Here is an 18934-nt window from a genome sequence, read left to right on the forward strand (position 1 = left end):
GGAAGGTGCTTAGAATCGAGGGGTGCCTAGAATACCAAAAATACGGTAAGGGATCATCTCATCAAAAATACTTCTACCAGGAATCGGACAAATATTTTCAGACTTGCTTTCCTAGTGGCTTTGTTATGAAAGTTTGGTCCCCTTATGACTTTCATGGTGAGGATTATGGTTGATTGACGCACTCCTGCTTGGGATGCTGTTTGGGCAACTTTTTAGAGCCTAATAACACTTGCCAGGCTCTGAATCTACATGGTATGCATCAAGGGGGCTGACTGTGGAGACATAGGACTGAAATTCGCCCAATGTGCCCAAAAGATTGCTCTTTCTGTAGCTTTCTCATTGTTTATTTGACGGCTAGGGACACTTGGATGATGGTGATGAAAACTTTTATTGTGCAGAGCGAAAGGTGTTATGGCTGCTCGCCGGTGGGAGAGCTCCTTAGTCCAGGAATCCTTGCACTCTAGCTGCCAGACACCCTGGTGTCCATGCTTGTCTGGTCTTCAAGGCTTGGGCTGGTTAGCAGGCTTTCCTGCTGTTCTGGGGTAGGGAGTGAGGGGGGGGGGGGGGGGGGGGATGGCTGGTGTGCTGCTGCATTCCTAGACCATATGATATGAGGTGCAGGGGGTTGGACAGAAATGGCAGTCTTGTGGGTGTTGGGTGGCGGCAGTGTAGCAGTATGTCTGCGTTGCATTTGGGGGTGCACTGGGGAGGCCCGAAGTGAGCTGTTTGGTTCCCCAGGAGGGACTTGTGACCTGATATCCATACAAGTTGGGTCTTGTGAACATAGCCGTAAGATGCAAGTCGCCACAGAAGATACTTCACCTAGTTGGTAGTGGCGGCATGCCGACTGCGAGTTGGATACTATGGTAGTGTAGTTTTGAACGCGGGAGCAGCCTAAGGAGATTGTGGTTTCTTCTGCAGCTTCTGTGGAGATATTCTTGATGGTCATGGCATTGATCGTGTGCCCTCCTGAGTTGACGACTACTACTGTGTGCCGGAAGAGTGGGGTGCTTTGCGCATCTATGTAGAGGGTGCCAGTCTCGTTTCGGAACCGGTGTTGTAGCGCTTCCGCATGGGGCAGTGCTTGTTGAATTCTGGGTGCATGGGTCGAGGAATAGGAGTGACACTGATGTTTTGTTTTGATTGTGGTTTGTATGCGGCTTGGGGCCTGATGAAGAGGAAGAATGGGATATCCGATCCTTTGGAGAAGAAATTGTCCAGTAGCTGTAGGTGGTGGTGAAAAACATTTATTAAGATTATGTACAAGTGAGAGATAGGGGCGGCCTTAAGGGCCGATCCTGTACAAACTCTAGGAGGAGTCCCTAGTCCGGGACCCCTGTGGCTTGTTGGCCCTGTAGTAGTTCTTCAATGGTGTTATATATACCTAGCTTGAGCAGTTTTTCAGCAGAAACATAGACAAAAGCACTGAGCACTGTTTTATAAGCTTTGCGGATAATACGGCACTCGGTGTTCCCGTCTATGCTTCTTGGGGTGCTTCACTTAAAATTTGCGCCAAGGAACAGATTTACCTCTCCTATGCACCTGTCATTATATACAGTGTTGTGATTATGCTGCGATATATGAGCAGATCAGGGGGTGTCCAGTCTACAGGTCCCTAGTGCTGCTTTCACGGCCTCACTTTTGCACCTGTCAGTAAATTCCGTTTGTTACTTTGCTTTGGCATTATAATTAATTACATACCAGCGCTCAAACAAGGGTAAAGTAAGACTAGGGCACTGTGAACGATAGACTTTATCTACTTCCTCGCTTGAATTAGGAAAATACACTCCCCCCTTGTGTACACATGCACGGATGCCACATGCGGTTATGCCTTAATTGTAACAGTGTTTGCAGCAAGTGGTCTGTGCATGTATGTTTGTGGTGCCTTGTTTTGCTTGTCCCTTGTTTTAGTGCTACTAGTGCTAATTCTGTTGAAGTTTAGTGTGCACCAACCGGCACACCCTTCACCCTTAAAAAAAATGACTGGGCATTATTCAGGGCAGGCAAATTTTGTGTACAGTTATAATAATGCCTCAGCCAGGTGAGGTTTATTATAAGCCAGTTTTCTGTATTTTTGCTTTATCCAGTGATGCCTGTTAAAGCAGGGCAGCTTATATTTGCATGAGTCTTACGTGCATCATGTTTTTTTTTCCATTGCTGTATTGCTGCAGCTTTGTTTCTTGGTGCATTGGTGTGGGATAGGATGCTGCTCGCTCACTTGCAAAGCCAGAAGTTTTTATATTTAGTGTCTGTACGGTGAAAAGGAATGGTAACCCATTTCTGTTAAGGAACACGTGATGCCAAGTGATGTGCCAAGTAATGTTAAAATCTTAAACAAGTGTCAATTTTTACAGAAGAGCATTGGAAAACTTAAAAGGTGCTTTCTATAGTTTTTTTTTTTTTTGCCACCAAGCTGCATTTTCTTCAAAAGTTCACTCCAACAACCCAGAACCAACCTATAAACAAGTGTCTTAACCCTTTCACTGCCACTCTTGAGATAACTCGGGCAACCACACACGTTCACCCCCTGCCACGCCCGAGTATGCAGTAGCCGACTATTTTTTCGGACTTTTATTCGGACTCTTCCTCGTTCCCCTACAGGTGTGAAAAATTGGTCGGCTACTGTACTCAAGTTGCCTTTTTACCTACCTAACTTCCGGCCACTCTCGAGTCAATTCGTGCGAACAAAATTATTGTGAGCATGTTATGCCATCTAGTGAGAAGTCTTTTTAAATGCAGAGATCGTGTTGGATAAATTTTAGACAACAGGTGGAGCATATGTTTGAACAAAACGAATGTGAATTTGCACAGAACAAACATGAAAAAAAAAAAAAGTTCCCAACAGGGAGTGAGGACCAGACATAAAAAAAACTCTGCAGTGGAAGGGTTATACCTTCTGCAGTAGATATTGCGTGCTTTATGCATAGGATGATTTCGTGTTCACACATGTGAAAAGTTGCAGGAAATTGTATCAGTATATAGTAACCCCTTTAAAGTTGGTTCAGATTTATAAGACCTGTGTATTAAATTAAAGACTTGCTTTAGTGTTTTTATGCCACCCTTTTAACAATGTGTGAAGGCTTTTGAGTAACCTGGAAGTGAACATACTTATCTATAAATAACTTGAAAGCTTCTTTCTCGTGTCAGAGAGAAATTGAAATTTACAAAATAGAAATATAAAAGAATAGTCGAGTCACTGACATAACATCGCGAACGCTGGTCCCATTTCTAGTATTTTTTCAACTTGTGTTCTTAATAAGGCTATGGGCCATGTAACGCTGCAAGTTCTCTTTATATAATATGCCTGGGAAGAGCCAAAAGATCCATACCAAGTTTGTTTGCGGATGCCCGTGCATTTAAGCCACTTGTTAAGTTTCTTTTTTTTTGTGTGTGTGTGTGTGTGTGTGTGTGTGTGTGTGTGTGCGTGATTGCCAGTTACTCTGAAGACACTGAAAGTGCATTTTGTATTGGTGCTCCTGTGCTTGACAAGCCCACAACTGAGGTGAAAGGATTCAGTTAATGTGACTTTGTGTATGGCTTGTGCGTGATGATTTGGTGGGGTTACCTGGCTGGTACTGTTTCCTAATAGCTTACGAACTAGCAGGGGTTTATAGCTTTAGTCGCACTACTGTGTAAGCGCAACTGAGCGAGTGGAACCTGAACACCTGTCGCTCCCAGGATAGCATCACAGTTACAGTTTGAATTGCGCCCCTTTTTTTACCGCGCCTATTTCTGCAAATGGTAGCAGCAGTGATAGAAAGGCCCAGTGTGGCCTTCTGATTCCTCGTGACCCCCACTGCTACATGGCCGCCGCAGGTACCTGTCCATGGTGTCCGCCTCCAAGTACATGATGCCCATCAACTCCAACGACATCCTGTACACGGCCCTGCCCCTGTACCACACGGCCGGCGGCATCCTGGCCGTGGGACAGGCCCTGCTCTTCGGCAACACGGTCGCCATCCGCTCCAAGTTCTCCGCCTCCCGCTTCTGGGACGACTGCATCAAATACGACTGCACCGTAAGGGCTTCACCGTTTGGCTTCGCCAGAGTACTGTTGGGGAGTCTGTGCTTACCCACATATGGCAGCACCCTTCCCTGGTGCGTGAGTAACAGCAGTACAGTACAGTCCAGAATCCTCTCCCCCTCTTTTTTCTTTTCTTCAGCTTTGGTAGCTGATTAAGCCAGTGGCACTGCCAGCTTCAGTGGAAAGTGGGCTTGATTAGAATGAATTATTCACTTAAGTGGAGGGAATGCTTTTGAGCCAGGAATTCCTCTTTAGTGAGTGGTCAATTGGCTCTGAGCTCAAATGTTTGTATTCACTTTGGCCTGCCATGGTTAGCGCAGGGGTAAAGGCATTCTGCTGTTGGTAAGCATGACGTCACAGATGCCATTCTCGGTCACCAATGTTCCTGTTCAAGTGCTCCCACAGGCCTACACCATGGCACACTTTATAGCAGCCTTTGCAAAATTAATGTTTAATTGTTCTGCTGTCCAGCTTTACAGTCAAACTCCGCTACAACGAAATTCACGGGGATCGCGAAAAAGTTCGTTGTAGCGAGAATTTCGTTGTCGCGGAAAAATCAGTAAATAAAGAAAACAGGGCAGGCGTCTAACTGGCGTCGTGAAATCTCCCACCTACCTTTTCGCCCCAATGTTGCCAACTTGCTTGGAGCTCGCTCCGCCAAAAATAGCACCCTTTTTATAGCACGGAGTTTATATCGTAATTTGCGGTCACAACGCGTCTCACGGCGCTTTTTATTTCCAAAACTTGAAAAAATCGCTGATTTTTGACTGTTTGCGCTTTCGCACGAGCAACGGGAGAATGCGCTGCTCACAGTCTGCGAGGAGCTGCATGGCGACATCATCGTCATGGGCGCCAAGGAAACTACGTAAAACGTCCAAGGAGTCCATGACCTGCGACGCGGTCACTGACTTCGGGACCGTCAGAACACCATGCCCGACTTCTTCGTCGTCGGATGAATCGGCGGCGGCGGCGGAGGCTGCGCGAGCACTCTTGAGGATCTCGGCATCACTCAGCTCCTCGTAGACGATCACGTCCGCGTCGGCATTTACGTAGTCGCTCAATGCTACGTTCTCAGGAACAATGCCGGCTTCCTCGAGAGCTGCCCATGCTTCGGCCGTTTCCTCCTCCTCCGCCGCCGCCGCCGCCGCCGCCGCCGCTTTTGAGCGCCCTCGGCGCCGGTAATCCGGACATCGAGAAGCGGCAGCTTCTCGATGTCCGGATGTTCGGAGAAAATGTTGCTACTAATAATTTACATTGTTAGAACTTATCAAAATTAGTTAGAGTGGTTCAGTCCGTTGCAGATCGAGTGACTTGTGTCCCGGGAAAATTTCGTTGAACCGGGAGAACAATAAAAAAAGTGGTTCGTTGTGGAGGGAGTTTTAATACATTGGGGCCTATGGGATGCGGGCGGGGAATCGAAAAACCTTCGTTGAAGCGGGAATTTCGTTGTAGCGGAGTTCGTTGTAGCGGAGTTTGACTGTAACTGCAAAGAGAAGGGTTCTCTGTCGGTATATTGGTTTTGTTTTTTTATTCTTTTTTGGATGCAATGTGAGCATTACATGCCCACGCAAAGGAAACAACAAAGCACGCCATAAATAGGTAAAGCATTCATGATGCTTTTATGCACTGCTTTAGCAGCTGTCTAGATTAAATGAATTAGCAAACAGATCTGGCTTCAGCCGGATCGTGGTCTTTAAGCCATTCTCGTTACTTTGGAACCTACCCACTTGTGCATTTGACAGGAGTGTCTTTGGGCATACTGAGAACAAATATGCGAATAATTCTTGTCTATGCAGCGTACGTAAGTTGTAGGTTGGTAATATGTCATGCCACACCATTCCGTACAAAATTTTGATTACCTATGTGCTAAATAGTGGGTTACTTCATATATAAACTTCATATATACCTGGCTGGGTTACTTCATACTTCTATGGGGACAGAAGAATGTAGCTATAATGCAATTTTAGCTTTATGGGTCTAATAATTATGGCAGTATGAAATTTCACGGTGTAAAGTACGAATATTTCGGTAATAATTGTTCCTGCAAATGTTTCATTTTTGTAGTGTTGTCTGCCGAAGGTAGCAATGATGCAGATCTGAGACACTGCGGGCAACAGTTGGCTTCATGGCAAAAAGACAATTTATTTCCGGAAAACAAGTACAGAGACGAGTTCAGAAATGTAGGCAAGAAAGGCCTTGGGAGTGTGGCTGCTTAGTAAATATTCAACAATAGGACTCTAATATTTTCCCAGTATTTTCTTCACTGCTTGTAAGGATATAAATAAAAATAGGACACCAAATTTGGTGATCTTTTTTTAATCTGAGGACCAGGGTTTTAAGGACCGCCTCCCCGGCGATGGCCTTCTCTGCACCCAGGTGACCCAGTACATTGGGGAGATCTGCCGGTACCTGCTGGCGCAGCCCGTGCGGCCGCAGGAGCGGCAGCACAAGATCCGCATGATGTTCGGAAACGGCCTGCGGCCACAGATCTGGAGCCAGTTCCAGGAGCGCTTCAACATCAAGGACATCCGCGAGCTCTACGGCTCCACCGAGGGCAATGCACACGTCCGTGAGTGGCTCGCTCCTGCATGTGCGACTGTCGGCTGTGAATCCCTGGGAGGATCATTCAGGCGGGGTTCATGCGTATTGTTAACCACCTAGTGCCACGTTTTCACCTCTTGTATTCAAATCAAATCAAATCAAAAAGTTTATTTCACTCACAGTTACATCGACGTGAAAAAAGGTACATCGAAGGGGCAAGGAAAAAAGCTGCAAGAAGCAGCAGCTTGACAGGGCGCTTGCCCCCGTCCAGCAATGAACGGTGTGTGCGCTGAGAGGGTATATGTATAAAACACTCTGAAAAATACACTTTTTCATATGTCAGAGCAATATAAAATAATAAAATGAAATAATAAATAGAAATAATAAATAAAATGTGCTGCCGTACATTGAAGCAGAAACTAACCAGTGGTCTACTTATTCGGTTCCTGGAGGTAATAGTAGGGGTTTGTGATGATGGATAGGGAAGAGTCATTGTCAGAGTGAAGTGAAAGAAAGCGAGAATCTAAATATGTGAAGAAACAAAGCTGTTAAGTCGGTATATATGTATAACATATGTAATTATTTCTTTTGCTGTATTCTTTATTAGTGATGAATTGCAGGGTTCGCACAGGTCCTTGAAAACCTTGAAAACCCTTGAATTTAGAAGTGTCAATTTCAAGGCCTGGAAAGTCCTGGAATTTTTAAATGGTCCTTGAAAACCCTTGATTTTTCCGGAGAGAATCAGTGGCCCTGTCTTTTCACAAGAATTTAAAGTGTTTGTCGTGGATTTTAGGTGTTAACAAATGTAAAAAAACATTGTAATAATCAAGTTTCAGTGTATTGCGTGAAATTACAAGTTTGGTAGATTTTCATTATTACAAGGCAACATTGGGAGCAGGCACTTGTCAATCCAATCCATGTCACGATACAATCCAGTGAAAGTCAGCTTCTGTTCTCTATCTTGCATTTTCCATCTAGTCTGTGGACTCTCGCTCATTGCATGTTTGCTGCGCCTCATACGCTCCATCTGCGTTTGCTTTTATGAGCACATAGTTCATCCTGCCTTGCAGCAACACTTGCTTATTTAATTTCAGCTGATACTCTTGCTGACAAAGCAGGAGATGCAGGCAACATTAACTAAGTTTTGAAATCAAACAGCCTCAGCAAAACACAAAGAAAAAAGAAAAACCTTTAAATACCAGCCATGAAATGAAAAATAAAGCTGGGGGAGCATTTACGAACCCGTCAGAACCTATCTAAATGTGCACTAATGTGCTTAAGCATTGAGCAATAAAAACTTTTGCATTGTGTTGGAAAAGTTATAATCCCAGATAAAACGTTAGATGGGAACCTTGAAAATGTGTTTTCTGGTCCTTGAAAGTCCTTGAAAACCCTTGAATTTTTGCTTTTGAAGACTGTACGAACCCTGATTGCTTTATTGTGGCAAGGTATCTATGTAGCATTGTTGCGCCTTTGCCAAGGTGGGCGTCTTGTATAGCAAACCATTTTTTCTCGTTTGGCTTGATTTGTGAACTTCGCAAGCAAAAAAAAAAAAAAAAAAGAAAGGAAAGAAATTCACTAATTCTCTACAAACTAGCTTCCCGAAAATTTCCTTCCAATGGATTAGTTGAGTAGTTGCAATCAACCTCGGGACACTGGCAGTAAAACAATAAGACCAGGAATTGCCACACCCTGTCACTGTGGTGAAATAAATGGGAACCCCTTCGTAAACGTGCGAACCATATGCTTGTGGGTATGACTCTTTATTTTTCTGCAGCGCACCCCTCGCGGGGGTAATTATTAGCACTGACTAGTTCCAAGGCCGTAACGAGCATTGTGCACTGCACATCACTTTTTTTGGCACAAAGACGCAGGCCAAGTTTCTCTGGCTGTTTTGACGCACTTTGACTTTTTAAAAAAAGGGGAAAAAAAAAAAAGAAAAGGAAGAAGGGGAGGGAAAGCATGTCACGTGGTGTGTCATTAAGAGGGAGGTGATTGTTGTGAGAATTCTGCAAGACTAGGTCGCAGCAGCAGTAAGCCGTAAAGGAGCTTTTATTTCTACCGCTGCGTATACGTTTAGAAGGTAGTTTTCTTATTAATCTGGGAATGTTCTCATGCAGTCAACATTGACAACAAGGTCGGATCTGTGGGCTTCGTGTCGCGCATTGCTGGCAATGTGCATCCTGTCAAGCTGATCCGAGTGGACGAAGCTACTGGCGAGCCGATTCGGGACAAGAATGGGCTCTGTGTGCCCTGCGAGCCTGGTGAGAATGGACATCATTGCTTGGTCAATCCCCCTAGTACACTGAACACAGTCTGTACAGTTAAGAATTTGGTGGTAGGAGAAAAATTGGCTGCAGCACTTGTTAAGGTTTAATATTGTTTACCACAGTACAAACAGACAGCCTTGGCAATGCCTGTCAACTGGTCATTTTAACATTATTTTTGGCTCTCTCGTGTACCATTTTATTGCGTTAAACCAGAAAAATGGCATAAGGGAGAGCCACAAAAGCACTTGAAAATTATATTTGCCAACCACACTTTGGATTGCGCTGCATAGGAAAGACTGATTGTAAAGAGTGAGCAGCTGTACGTTTGCAAACAATCATATACTATGAGCTTTGTGGCCATGTTAGGGTAGCCCTCAAACAGGGAACTTTGATGACATATTGTAAAGGGTGCCATGTTTGTGCAACATTGGATGGGATATGCTGTATGGACAAAGTGTCATGTATTGCTTTTTGTGCGTGTGTGTGAATGTGTCTTTAAGATGCTTTTAGAAGCAGTCTGCTAGGTGTCATGCCTCCATATCCTGGCCAAAGAATAATCTCTTTAACATGAACAGCTTTACATGTACTCTTTTGTTCAGACAAACTTCCTGAGTGAGTGCCTCCACTGATGATTTGGCGGAGTGAATATGGCTCTTGGTTGGGCATCCACATGACCAGACAGAACATAAAAAAAGTAATAAAAGAATCACTTTGCAGCAAATATGGCTTACCTTGGTGGGGTGTATTCTTGGCATATACAGTTGTCTTGAAAAGGTTCTCAAAGTGCCTTCGGAGGATACTTCTGACAAGGACAACCTAAATACAGTCGACCCTCGATAATTCAAAGTTGCTTAACTGGAATTTTCAGTTAACTGGTAGTGATGTTTCTGTCCCAGCAATTTTGCATGCAATACAACAGGAGAAATCACTCGATAATTTGAAGATAAAACCAAATATATCGGCTAACTGAAAGTTATTTCGAATAAAAAGCATCAAGGTGACCATCGTCTTGATAAAATTCAAAATTTTTAAGTGCCATAACACCACCATGCTCTGCACTATGTCGGCACCATCGCAACTAAGGCAGCACACGGTAGATAAAGCGGCAGGTCAGCTGAGACTCGTGCCAGCGTACGCCTCTCTCTTTTCAAGTCCTTGTTGCGCACAGCTCCGTGTGAGCAGTTTGTGTGGTGGGCACTTCAGGCTTCGAATTTATCGATAAGTCTGAACTATCAGGGCAAACCGTGTCGTACGCTTGAACTGCCGACGAAAGTCGAGATTCTGAACAAAATCAAGGAGGGAGACTTGTTGCGGGCTAGTGGCAATGCTGTTATTGTGCTTTCTGTTTGATAGGAAGTTCGGTTAATTCCAAATTTTTTAGCGGTCCCTGTGGACTTCATATTAACGGAAGTCTTCATTGAACTTTCTTCAGCACGAATGCACCGGATGATTTTAAGCTGATTAGGTGAGATGGTGTCATTCATGACAGCAGATGAATTTGAACAGCAGTGGCAAGCATCCATCATGATCTGGTTGAAATCAAGCAAGAGGGCTTGAAGACATATTTTAAGCCAAATAGCCAAGAGGTGGAGCCCAAAAAATAATTGAGGAATTGAGCCAAATGCTTTCGGCTTTGTCATTTTTACTGATTTGCATCTACTTTATTGCACCTTTGCACCTGGGCATTTGCACCTGGGCATGTTGCCAGTTGTTTTTTGTGGGGCACTTATGATAAGCCAAACTTCTCATAAGGCAAACAAGTTTTCACAGTCTGTTCTAGTTTATCTCAATGGGGGCTTAGTGTGTATTCAAACCAAATGCTGTATTTCATTTCTAAGTGACAGTGCCCATGGAATGAAGTGCATGATTTCTGAAAGATCCAATGTTTCGGGCACGACACGTATGCAGGAGAATTGATTGCTCTTTGTACGTTGCTTACGCTTCAACTTTTGATTTGATCTGCAATGTCACTATTTGCGTCCAACCACTTTTATCCTTCGTTCACTTGGAGCAGTTCTCCTGAGCCACTTTTGTCATTGCTTTCCCCACATGTGCAGATGAGGTGGGTGAACTGGTGGGACGCATTGTGCGCGACGACCACATCCACTCCTTTGACGGCTACGCCAACAAGGCAGCCACCAGCAAGAAGGTCTACAAGGACGTCTTCAAGAAGGGAGACATGGCCTTTGCCTCAGGTGGGCTGCCACGTGTCGCCTTTGCTGCTTCTGACCAGGTGCAAGCAAACCTGGACATGTCTGGCGGGTGCTGCTCTAAAAAAAAGCGTGCATGGGATGAATTCACAAAAGAGTTTCTTCTGCATTGTTATACTAGTGCTGAGGAGTTCTTACAAAGGAAACAACAAGGAAGTGCAACACCCGGGGGGTGTTTTGGATCCCGTGCATGTTCCTCCTTTAAAATGGTTCCTCCTTCAACTTTCTTGTGAAAAATTCATTTGCTGTCGTCTGAGTTCAGACTTTGACTCACAGGCAGTTTGCACTTTGATCGTTGATATCAACGATCAAAGTGCAAACTGCCAAAATCAAAGCCAAAGCATATGCTTTGGCTTTGATTGCAGCACTTTTTGATTTCTGCACGCAAGAAAACTTCGCATTTCAACCATCGTCGTTGTTAGACAGAGGGAATTTGATTTTTGTATTTGTTGCCCTAATTTTATTTTGCAAGGATGAAATCGGTCTGGTAGAGGAAATGAAGTCCAGCTGCAAGTGCCCGAGCTGTAAGCCTGCCAAGCAGCTTGTTGAGCTGCGGTGGTCGTCCAACTTCTGGTCGTTGCAGGAGACCTGCTGCTCATGGACGAGTTCGGGTACCTGTTCTTCAAGGACAGGACTGGCGACACCTTCCGCTGGAAGGGAGAGAACGTGTCTACGTCCGAGGTGGAAGGAGTCATCGCGAGGATAGCAGGCCTTACGGACTGTGCAGTCTATGGAGTGGAGATTCCCGGTGCGTCCTTGTGCTGCGTCTTTACGTGAATTTTCTTCTTTGCAGTTACTTGAAACCAGGTTAAGGCAGTCTTTTTTTTTTAGGCATGAAATGTTTTTAGGAGAACCCCCATGAAATTTTTGCGGCTTCAGGGATGCGTGCGGTGCAAAGTGTGCCATCTTCACTTTTTGGGTCATTATAAGAATCTTTCAGGGAAAGTGTTGTGGAAAACCTTAGTCCAGTACTGAAAATAAGCATAACCGATTTCAAGTGTGTACCACATGTGCTCACCACTGGTTTGTGCCCCTGGCTTGCACTAGCAAAAAAGCTGTCTTAAATATTAAGCTCTGTTTCACTGCTGTTCTTCTGGAGAAAAAAAATTCTTTGGCTTGCAGTAAATCAGCCCAAATGCTTGTGTTGGACACCCTTTATGCATGTGTGACTTTTTTAAACAACAATAATGGTGTACGGTAAAGCAACCTTAGTGGTGCGTGTTGTGCAAAGAAGCCAAATTGATTTGCATGTCTTGCACAGAAGCCAGCTTTTTGCGTTGTCAGCTGTACTCCATGGGTTGACGAGGTTTCATGCCAACCAGGCAGAGAACGCCCAAGGCATGCTTCACTATGCACTCGCTCATAATGCGGCAAAACTCGCCCACGAAGCCCTTGAAAGCTGCATTTCGGATAGGTGTGAAATGCAATAGTTGGCGGGTGATCATGGTGATGTATAGTGAATTGACAGCATCAGCTGTGGGATAATTCATTGATATTGCATCAGGATTTTACTTACTCGATTGTGGGTAGTGAGTTGGTATTTCAACTCAATTGATTCACCCGCCGCGGTGGCTCAGTGGCTAAGGCGTTGCGGTGCTGAGCACGAGGTCGCGGGTTCGATTTTCGGCCGCGGCGGCCGCTTTTCTGATGGAGGCGAAAAGCAAAAACGCCCGTGTGTACGATATTTCGGCGCACGTTAAAGATCCCCAGGTGGTCAAAATTAATCCGGAGCCCTCCACTACGGCGCGCCTCATCGCCTGCGTTGCGTCGGCGCGTTAAACCCTACAATCAATCAATCAATCAACTCAATTGATTCCCTGCAGGAGTTAATGTGAGGAGGTTTGAAAGTGACATTATTATGAATTTTGCGTGAATGCTTTGTCTACACACAGGAGAGTTCGTGACTTGCTCTCTTCTTTTGTCAGGATCTGAAGGCAAGGCCGGCATGGCTGCCATCTGTGATCCTGAGAACAAACTCAACTTGGCAACTTTCCTGCGTGATGTGCGGAATGCCCTCCCCGCTTATGCGATACCCCTCTTCATTCGTGTTGTAAAGGATCTAGAGGCAACAGGTGAGATATTTTGTTGTAGACAGCTGGCCATATTTGGTGGAAGAGTACGGGCTTTTTGAAAATGCCACTGCTGCAACTGACAGCTGAGAAGAATAACTACTCAATGTAATCGTCCTCCTTCAACACGTTGCTGTCTACATTTTCCTTCATTTTGTGCACCTGCACCTGTGAATTTTTTTTACTTGGAGTGGAAGCAGCCTTGCCTGAGTGGAAGCAGCCTAGCCTGAACTGCCTTACTTACCGTACTGCACTGAACTACTAAACTGAAAGGAGCTCTTCCATGCCCTGAATTGAGCTGTAGTGCAGCGATACCACACTTAATGCCTGTGAAAGCAGATAATTTTGGCTCATTAATGGCTCTGGCAATAGACTATTTGAAAGGTTATTAGGAGATAGCATTAGCATAAAATGCTGGAGCTCGCAAGAAAGTTAGTCATCAACAACTTGGAAATGGATGCTTGTTAGTTTGACAAGCGATGCATAAGAGCTCAGTCTGATTATTAAATTGAAGGTGGTGCTGTTCAACACACTTCTCAAATACCGTAAAAGCCTGCATATAATGTGAGGATTTTTTACAGTTATTAGCATCCCAAATTTCTGCCTAGTACAGTTAAACCTCGATGTAACGAAGTCGGTAAAATTCGTAATTTACTTCGTTACATTGAAATTTCGCTACATTGAAATTCGCGGTTATAATGAAGTGTTCATCCCGTGAAGCGTTTCCTGAAAAAGAAAACGTGGCGCGCATACACGGCCGGCGCACTGTTTCTATTTCTATCGGTGCTTAATCGTCTACGCGGGCATCAGCGTGACCCGCATGGAGCATTTTCTTCCCGAAAAAACGCGCCCCGCAAGCCACAGGCGCGCTGACGCAGCCGCGGAGACCACCCGCGCGATGCGGGTAGCTCCAGCGACCGATTCTAACCGCTCGCTGAAACGCAACTCGAGGGGCAAACGAGAGGGGTATGCGAGAAAAAAAGCGGATGACGTGGGCGAAATTTTCACTGTAAAACGTCATGCGCGCCGCCTACGAGAGCGCCCATCAAATATCCTTCGCGGCGGCCTTATCGTCTAGCCAGCCGGCATCCCCGAGCGCTTCGAAGCTCCCGCCATAGGGTGCGCGCCTCCTCATTGGCGAAACTGGTCAGGCTCCTCCCACTGCTGCGCGCAGCGTGGCGCAGCTCGAGTCACTTCCCGCCGCCGGCACGCAATCGCGGACGCCGGTGTGAAAAAAAAACGCGCGTGCAAGGCTCATAAAGATTCACAAATGCTTGCTGGGACGACGAAACCCAACAAGCATGAGCGAACTCGAACGAAGTGCAAAGCGGCGGCTTGCGGCGGCGGCAACGCCGGTGGCTTAGGCTTACCACCGCGGAGGATATTTGATGGGCGCTTTCGTAAGCGGCGCGTGTCACGTTTTACAATGAAAATTTCGCCCACGTTATCCGCATTTTTCCTTGCACGCCCCTCTCATATGCCCCTCGAGTTGCGTTTCAGCGAGAGGTTAGAAGCGGTCGCTGGAGCTACCCGCATCGCGCGGGTGGTCTCCGCGGCTGCGTCAGCGCGCCTGTGGCTTGCGGGGCGCGTTTTGCGTTTTTGCAGGGAGAAAACGCTGCGTGCGGTTCACGCTGATGCCGATTAAGCCGTAGATGATTAAGCTCCGACAGAAACAGTGCGCCAGCCGTGTATGCACGCCACGCAGTTTGTAGGCAAGGGACTTAATCAAAGACTCCGTGGCTGGCTGCATCCGCGGCATTGGGCGACCCGTGTCGCCGTTCGCGTTTTATTGGGACCCCATTTCGGCGCTTGCGTCTCCCAAAATCTACTTCTACAACTTAAATATCGTGCCTCGTTCTCCATGAAACTTCGTTGCATTGAAATTCCGGCAAACGGGGCTTCGTTACACAGAGGGTGAAAATACATGGTGTGCATACACTTGAAGTTACAAAAAATTCCGTGGTTCGTTACATCGAGGGTTTCGTTACATTGAAGTTCGTTACATCGAGGTTTAACTGTACTAAATATTCACATCTAAACAAAAATTTCAGCCGAAAATCTTACTTCACGTTCTGGTTTTGTTACTGCAGCATACAGTATTGTAGCTTACAGGAGGCACCAAGTAGCGACAGTGTGGGTTTGTGCTTCTTAGCAGCACATGAGCTATATATATACACTAAGTGCATGCTTTCGGGCACTTAGTGTATACGGGCACTTTCGAGCACGAGTGATGCACGCTTTCGTGCATCACTCAATAAAGTCTGGGTGGTGTGGGCAGCTTGGGGAATTGCTGTCGCCCCCATTCATCCTTGTTCTGGATGTGTTCTGGTGCTACTTGGCCATTATCCCTCTTGGGATGTCGTCTCAGCTGCAGCCTCCAAGTGTCTGCATAGACGAGCCCTTCAAGGACTAGGTCAAGCCACAGAGCAAGAATTATTGAGGAGGCGAAGCAGGCCTTGCTCGGGCGGCCTGATAAAGTCACAGCATCAGGAACGGCTTCAGCACGCCCTCTGTTGTGAATCGGCAAATGAAAAATGCACACAATGAACTTCCGCCTCGCCGGTTCACGGCCATTTGGTGACAATTCACTACTAGCGCTTTACGCACGAATGGGTGTTTCCTGCATGGCTTCTTGCGTGCGCCTCTTCGCCGGCTGCAAATGCCTTTGGGTTGTCTGGATGGACTTAGCCACCAAGCTCGCCGTAATACCGCTGCCTCTCTATGTCGCTGTCTGTGATGTGCTTTTTGCAAAAGTAGTTACGAGACATGAGCTGTCGATCTTTCCTTGGAATTGCGCCAGCCCGCACTTCCAACCATACCAGGCCACTCAGAACTTTAATGGTATAACGTTGTCCTTGCAGGATGTGTAGCCACTGCTGCAGTTCGGCACAACACATTTCCACCCCATCCTTAAAAAAGCACAGATGGAAAACGCTCGCCTCTATTGAAATGTGGAAAGTGAGCACCAAGTATGAGAAGCCAGTGCTGCTGGCGCAATGAGGAAACTTACGAGAGAGAACTATGGCGTGGCGGTGTCGGCAGACGTCTGCTCTGGGATTCATACCAGTAGCTCGTTTCAAGGCACAGTATGGCATGTAATTGGGACAGTATTCAGTAATAGCTGCTGCTGAAATGTTTGGCTCTTCTATTTATATTCACTTTACAAAAATAAATCTGGGAATATTTAGAATATATGCGATGATATTGTAATTTTTGTGCATCGTGTCCACAGAAGAACTTGTAAACGATGGCAACGCACCATCTGTCAGGCTGCGGCGAAAACTGCATTTCCTCCTCGCCACACAATGACTTTATCACTCCGCCCGCCTGCACTGTCGTGGCCTAGCGGATTCTCCTCAAATGCCTCTTTCTCCGTGAGACAAGCAGTGCTAGACGGAATGAATGCAGACGGGTGAGCCCGTAGCGACACCAACTGCATAGCTGAAGTGGGCATCGCCAGCCACGCTTTGCAAGTTGATTGCGGACGCATGGGCGAGCATCCCAGGGGACTATGTGTGTCGAGCCATTAACAAGTGCAGTATCTCGGACGCTCTTGATGGCACATGTGATGGCTATCTCTGAGACAAGTTTCTGGACAGGAAACTGCCCGGTGACAGCACAACCGAAGTCAGTGATGACTGAAGTGTTTAGTGCAATGCAAATAAATATTTTTGCTGAGTTTGCCTCACTTGTATTTTATGCAGATGAAACTCCTTGTCTTTTCACTTTCTGCAGTTCTCACCTCTTACTATTTGCATTTGAATAATATATATAGGTTGTAAGGGTAGCTGTTACTTTTTTTGAGCGCTTCCACATTTGAATTGGCAGTATTGCATACACATGGACTTATTCTTTCTACCTAGAAACTAAGAAGTTGTTTCATTCCTTTAAAATAGACAGCAAAAATTTGCAATTAAAAAAAAAAAAATTCTGGTTTTCTTTCTTGACCTGTTTTGTCTGTTTTCATTTCAAAAAAACTCCAGGCACCTACAAGATCAAAAAGGTGGATCTGCAGAAGCAGCAGTACGACATCGACACAATCAATGACCCCATGTACTTCCTCGACCTGAACGCGAATGAGTACGTGCCACTCACCAAGGCAGTCTTCGACAAGATACAGCGGGGAGAGGCCAGAGTTTAGAGGCGTTTGTGCGAGCCTCCTCCACCTCCTCCCAAGGACCTTCGAGGACCAATGAAATTCTCAGCTTCATGCACACACAACGTACATGCAGAGCCTGAAGACTGTACCACTAAATCCTGTTGCTGCTGTTGTGGTCTGGGCCTTTCAGAATGCGACTGCGTTTTTTCGGCCATTGGAGTTTACAAGAGCTTAAATGGAAAATTCAATAAAAAAAAGAAAAGAAGAAAGCAGTACAAATAAACATGCAACGAATGGCAAGAAAGCTTCAAGATAATCATACCCTATTGTCAGTTGTGTTCCTGTCATTGTTTTGTCAGTAGATGATTTTACCCAGGCAACACGCATAAATCTCGTGCAGGGACAGTTTTTGCTACCCTGTGTGCCGTTTATCTGCAGAGCGTGTCTGGTGCCCATTTGGTGGCGTACCTTGTGATACTACGTAAGCATGCTGAAATCAATTTTTGGCGGGACCTGTGCATTTATGCTTTGCGTTGGAACGAGCTGCTATCAGTGTTAAACAGAAAAGGCAGAGATAAGGCGCTCTCTGCTCTGTGAAGTACGTCTTGTATTTGCTTAGGGTGGCCCCCACATTCCATTACCAGTGATGCTTTCGTGACATTTTGAAGGTGGCCGCCTATCTGTTTGAGATTAAGGATGTGCTACAAGTGCTTGTGTTGGCCTTCAAGCGAAGGGGATGATGCTGTTTTCGTGTTGTCTGGGAGCACACCTGACGTCTTGTTATGGGGACCTCTATCAGTCGTAGCGTTATAATCGGCCAGCAACTGTGAAATTGCCAGCTTTGTTTTTTTTCGTACGGTGTCGTTTCTTTAGCCCGCATCCATTTCCAGTGCTGCACATTTCAAACAATGCTTGGCAATTCATTCCATCGTGGCCGCCCTCGGTAATGTTTATTGGTAAGAGTTGTGGCCACCCTGAGTAATGTTTATTGGCAAGAGTTGCCACACCGTGTCTTCGGTATCCAGTTTTTATCGTGTTACTGTCTGGAGCAATACCGTGCGTTTAACCAGAGTTACACTGCAGATGGGAGCGAGTTGCGGCGTCTGCTTTAATGTACACAACTTTGTCACTACCACTGTATTATCATTCTTAATTGTGACAAGAGTCCGTATTCGGCTGGCGGCTGCACACAGGTGCGGACGTACCAATGGGCCCAGTGCAGCGGCAGTTGTTGCAGTTGGAGCAGTCGTTCTCGAGGCATTTTAGACCTGCTGTTGGTTCATTGCAGAGTTTTATTTTGTTAAACACAGAGGAACTGTTGGTAGTACGTGTTTGGGGAAGATGCATTTGCCTTTATGAGAATAGCTCTCTTTATCGTTGTTGCCCAAAGCGTTGTCATGGGAGAAGCAATTTCCTTCAAGAAGAATGAGCGCCTGAGCGTGGGTTCTTGCCAAGAGGAAGGGTTTTTATGTTGATATTGTATATACAGTGTCGAAGGAGAGAGCAAGATGTCTCTTTTTCTTTGCTAGGCTGCTGTGATAAAACCACCAGACCAGCCGAAGCCATCCTGTTGTAAACGAACCTACGTACTTACAAAAAATAAATCTCAAACACCAGTACTTTGTCCTGTTCTTTATGAGAAAACATTAATGTTTTAAAATAAAACTTTAGGAGTTTGGTGAGTATGTGTCCACTTTTCCAAGTTGTGCTGCTCAGTGCAT

The 18934-nt window shown here is 45.8% G+C and overlaps 1 protein-coding gene across 1 annotated transcript in view; it reads left to right on the plus strand.

The window, feature by feature from the left end:
• LOC144139885 (long-chain fatty acid transport protein 4-like) overlaps positions 1-18832 on the plus strand; it is a 141285-nt gene extending 122453 nt beyond the window's left edge. The window contains exons 6-12 of the mRNA XM_077672125.1: positions 3817-4018; positions 6401-6593; positions 8686-8829; positions 10893-11030; positions 11629-11793; positions 12971-13117; positions 17098-18832. Coding sequence (XP_077528251.1) covers positions 3817-4018; positions 6401-6593; positions 8686-8829; positions 10893-11030; positions 11629-11793; positions 12971-13117; positions 17098-17255 — 1147 coding nt within the window. The 3' untranslated portion in view covers positions 17256-18832. The remainder of the gene's footprint in view (positions 1-3816; positions 4019-6400; positions 6594-8685; positions 8830-10892; positions 11031-11628; positions 11794-12970; positions 13118-17097) is intronic.
• Positions 18833-18934: the final 102 nt, after the last annotated feature.

The sequence above is a fragment of the Haemaphysalis longicornis genome, unplaced genomic scaffold (genome assembly GCF_048455015.1).
Source record: "Haemaphysalis longicornis isolate Haplotype H1 unplaced genomic scaffold, Haemaphysalis longicornis Haplotype H1 scaffold_1, whole genome shotgun sequence".
NCBI lineage: Eukaryota > Metazoa > Arthropoda > Arachnida > Ixodida > Ixodidae > Haemaphysalis > Haemaphysalis longicornis.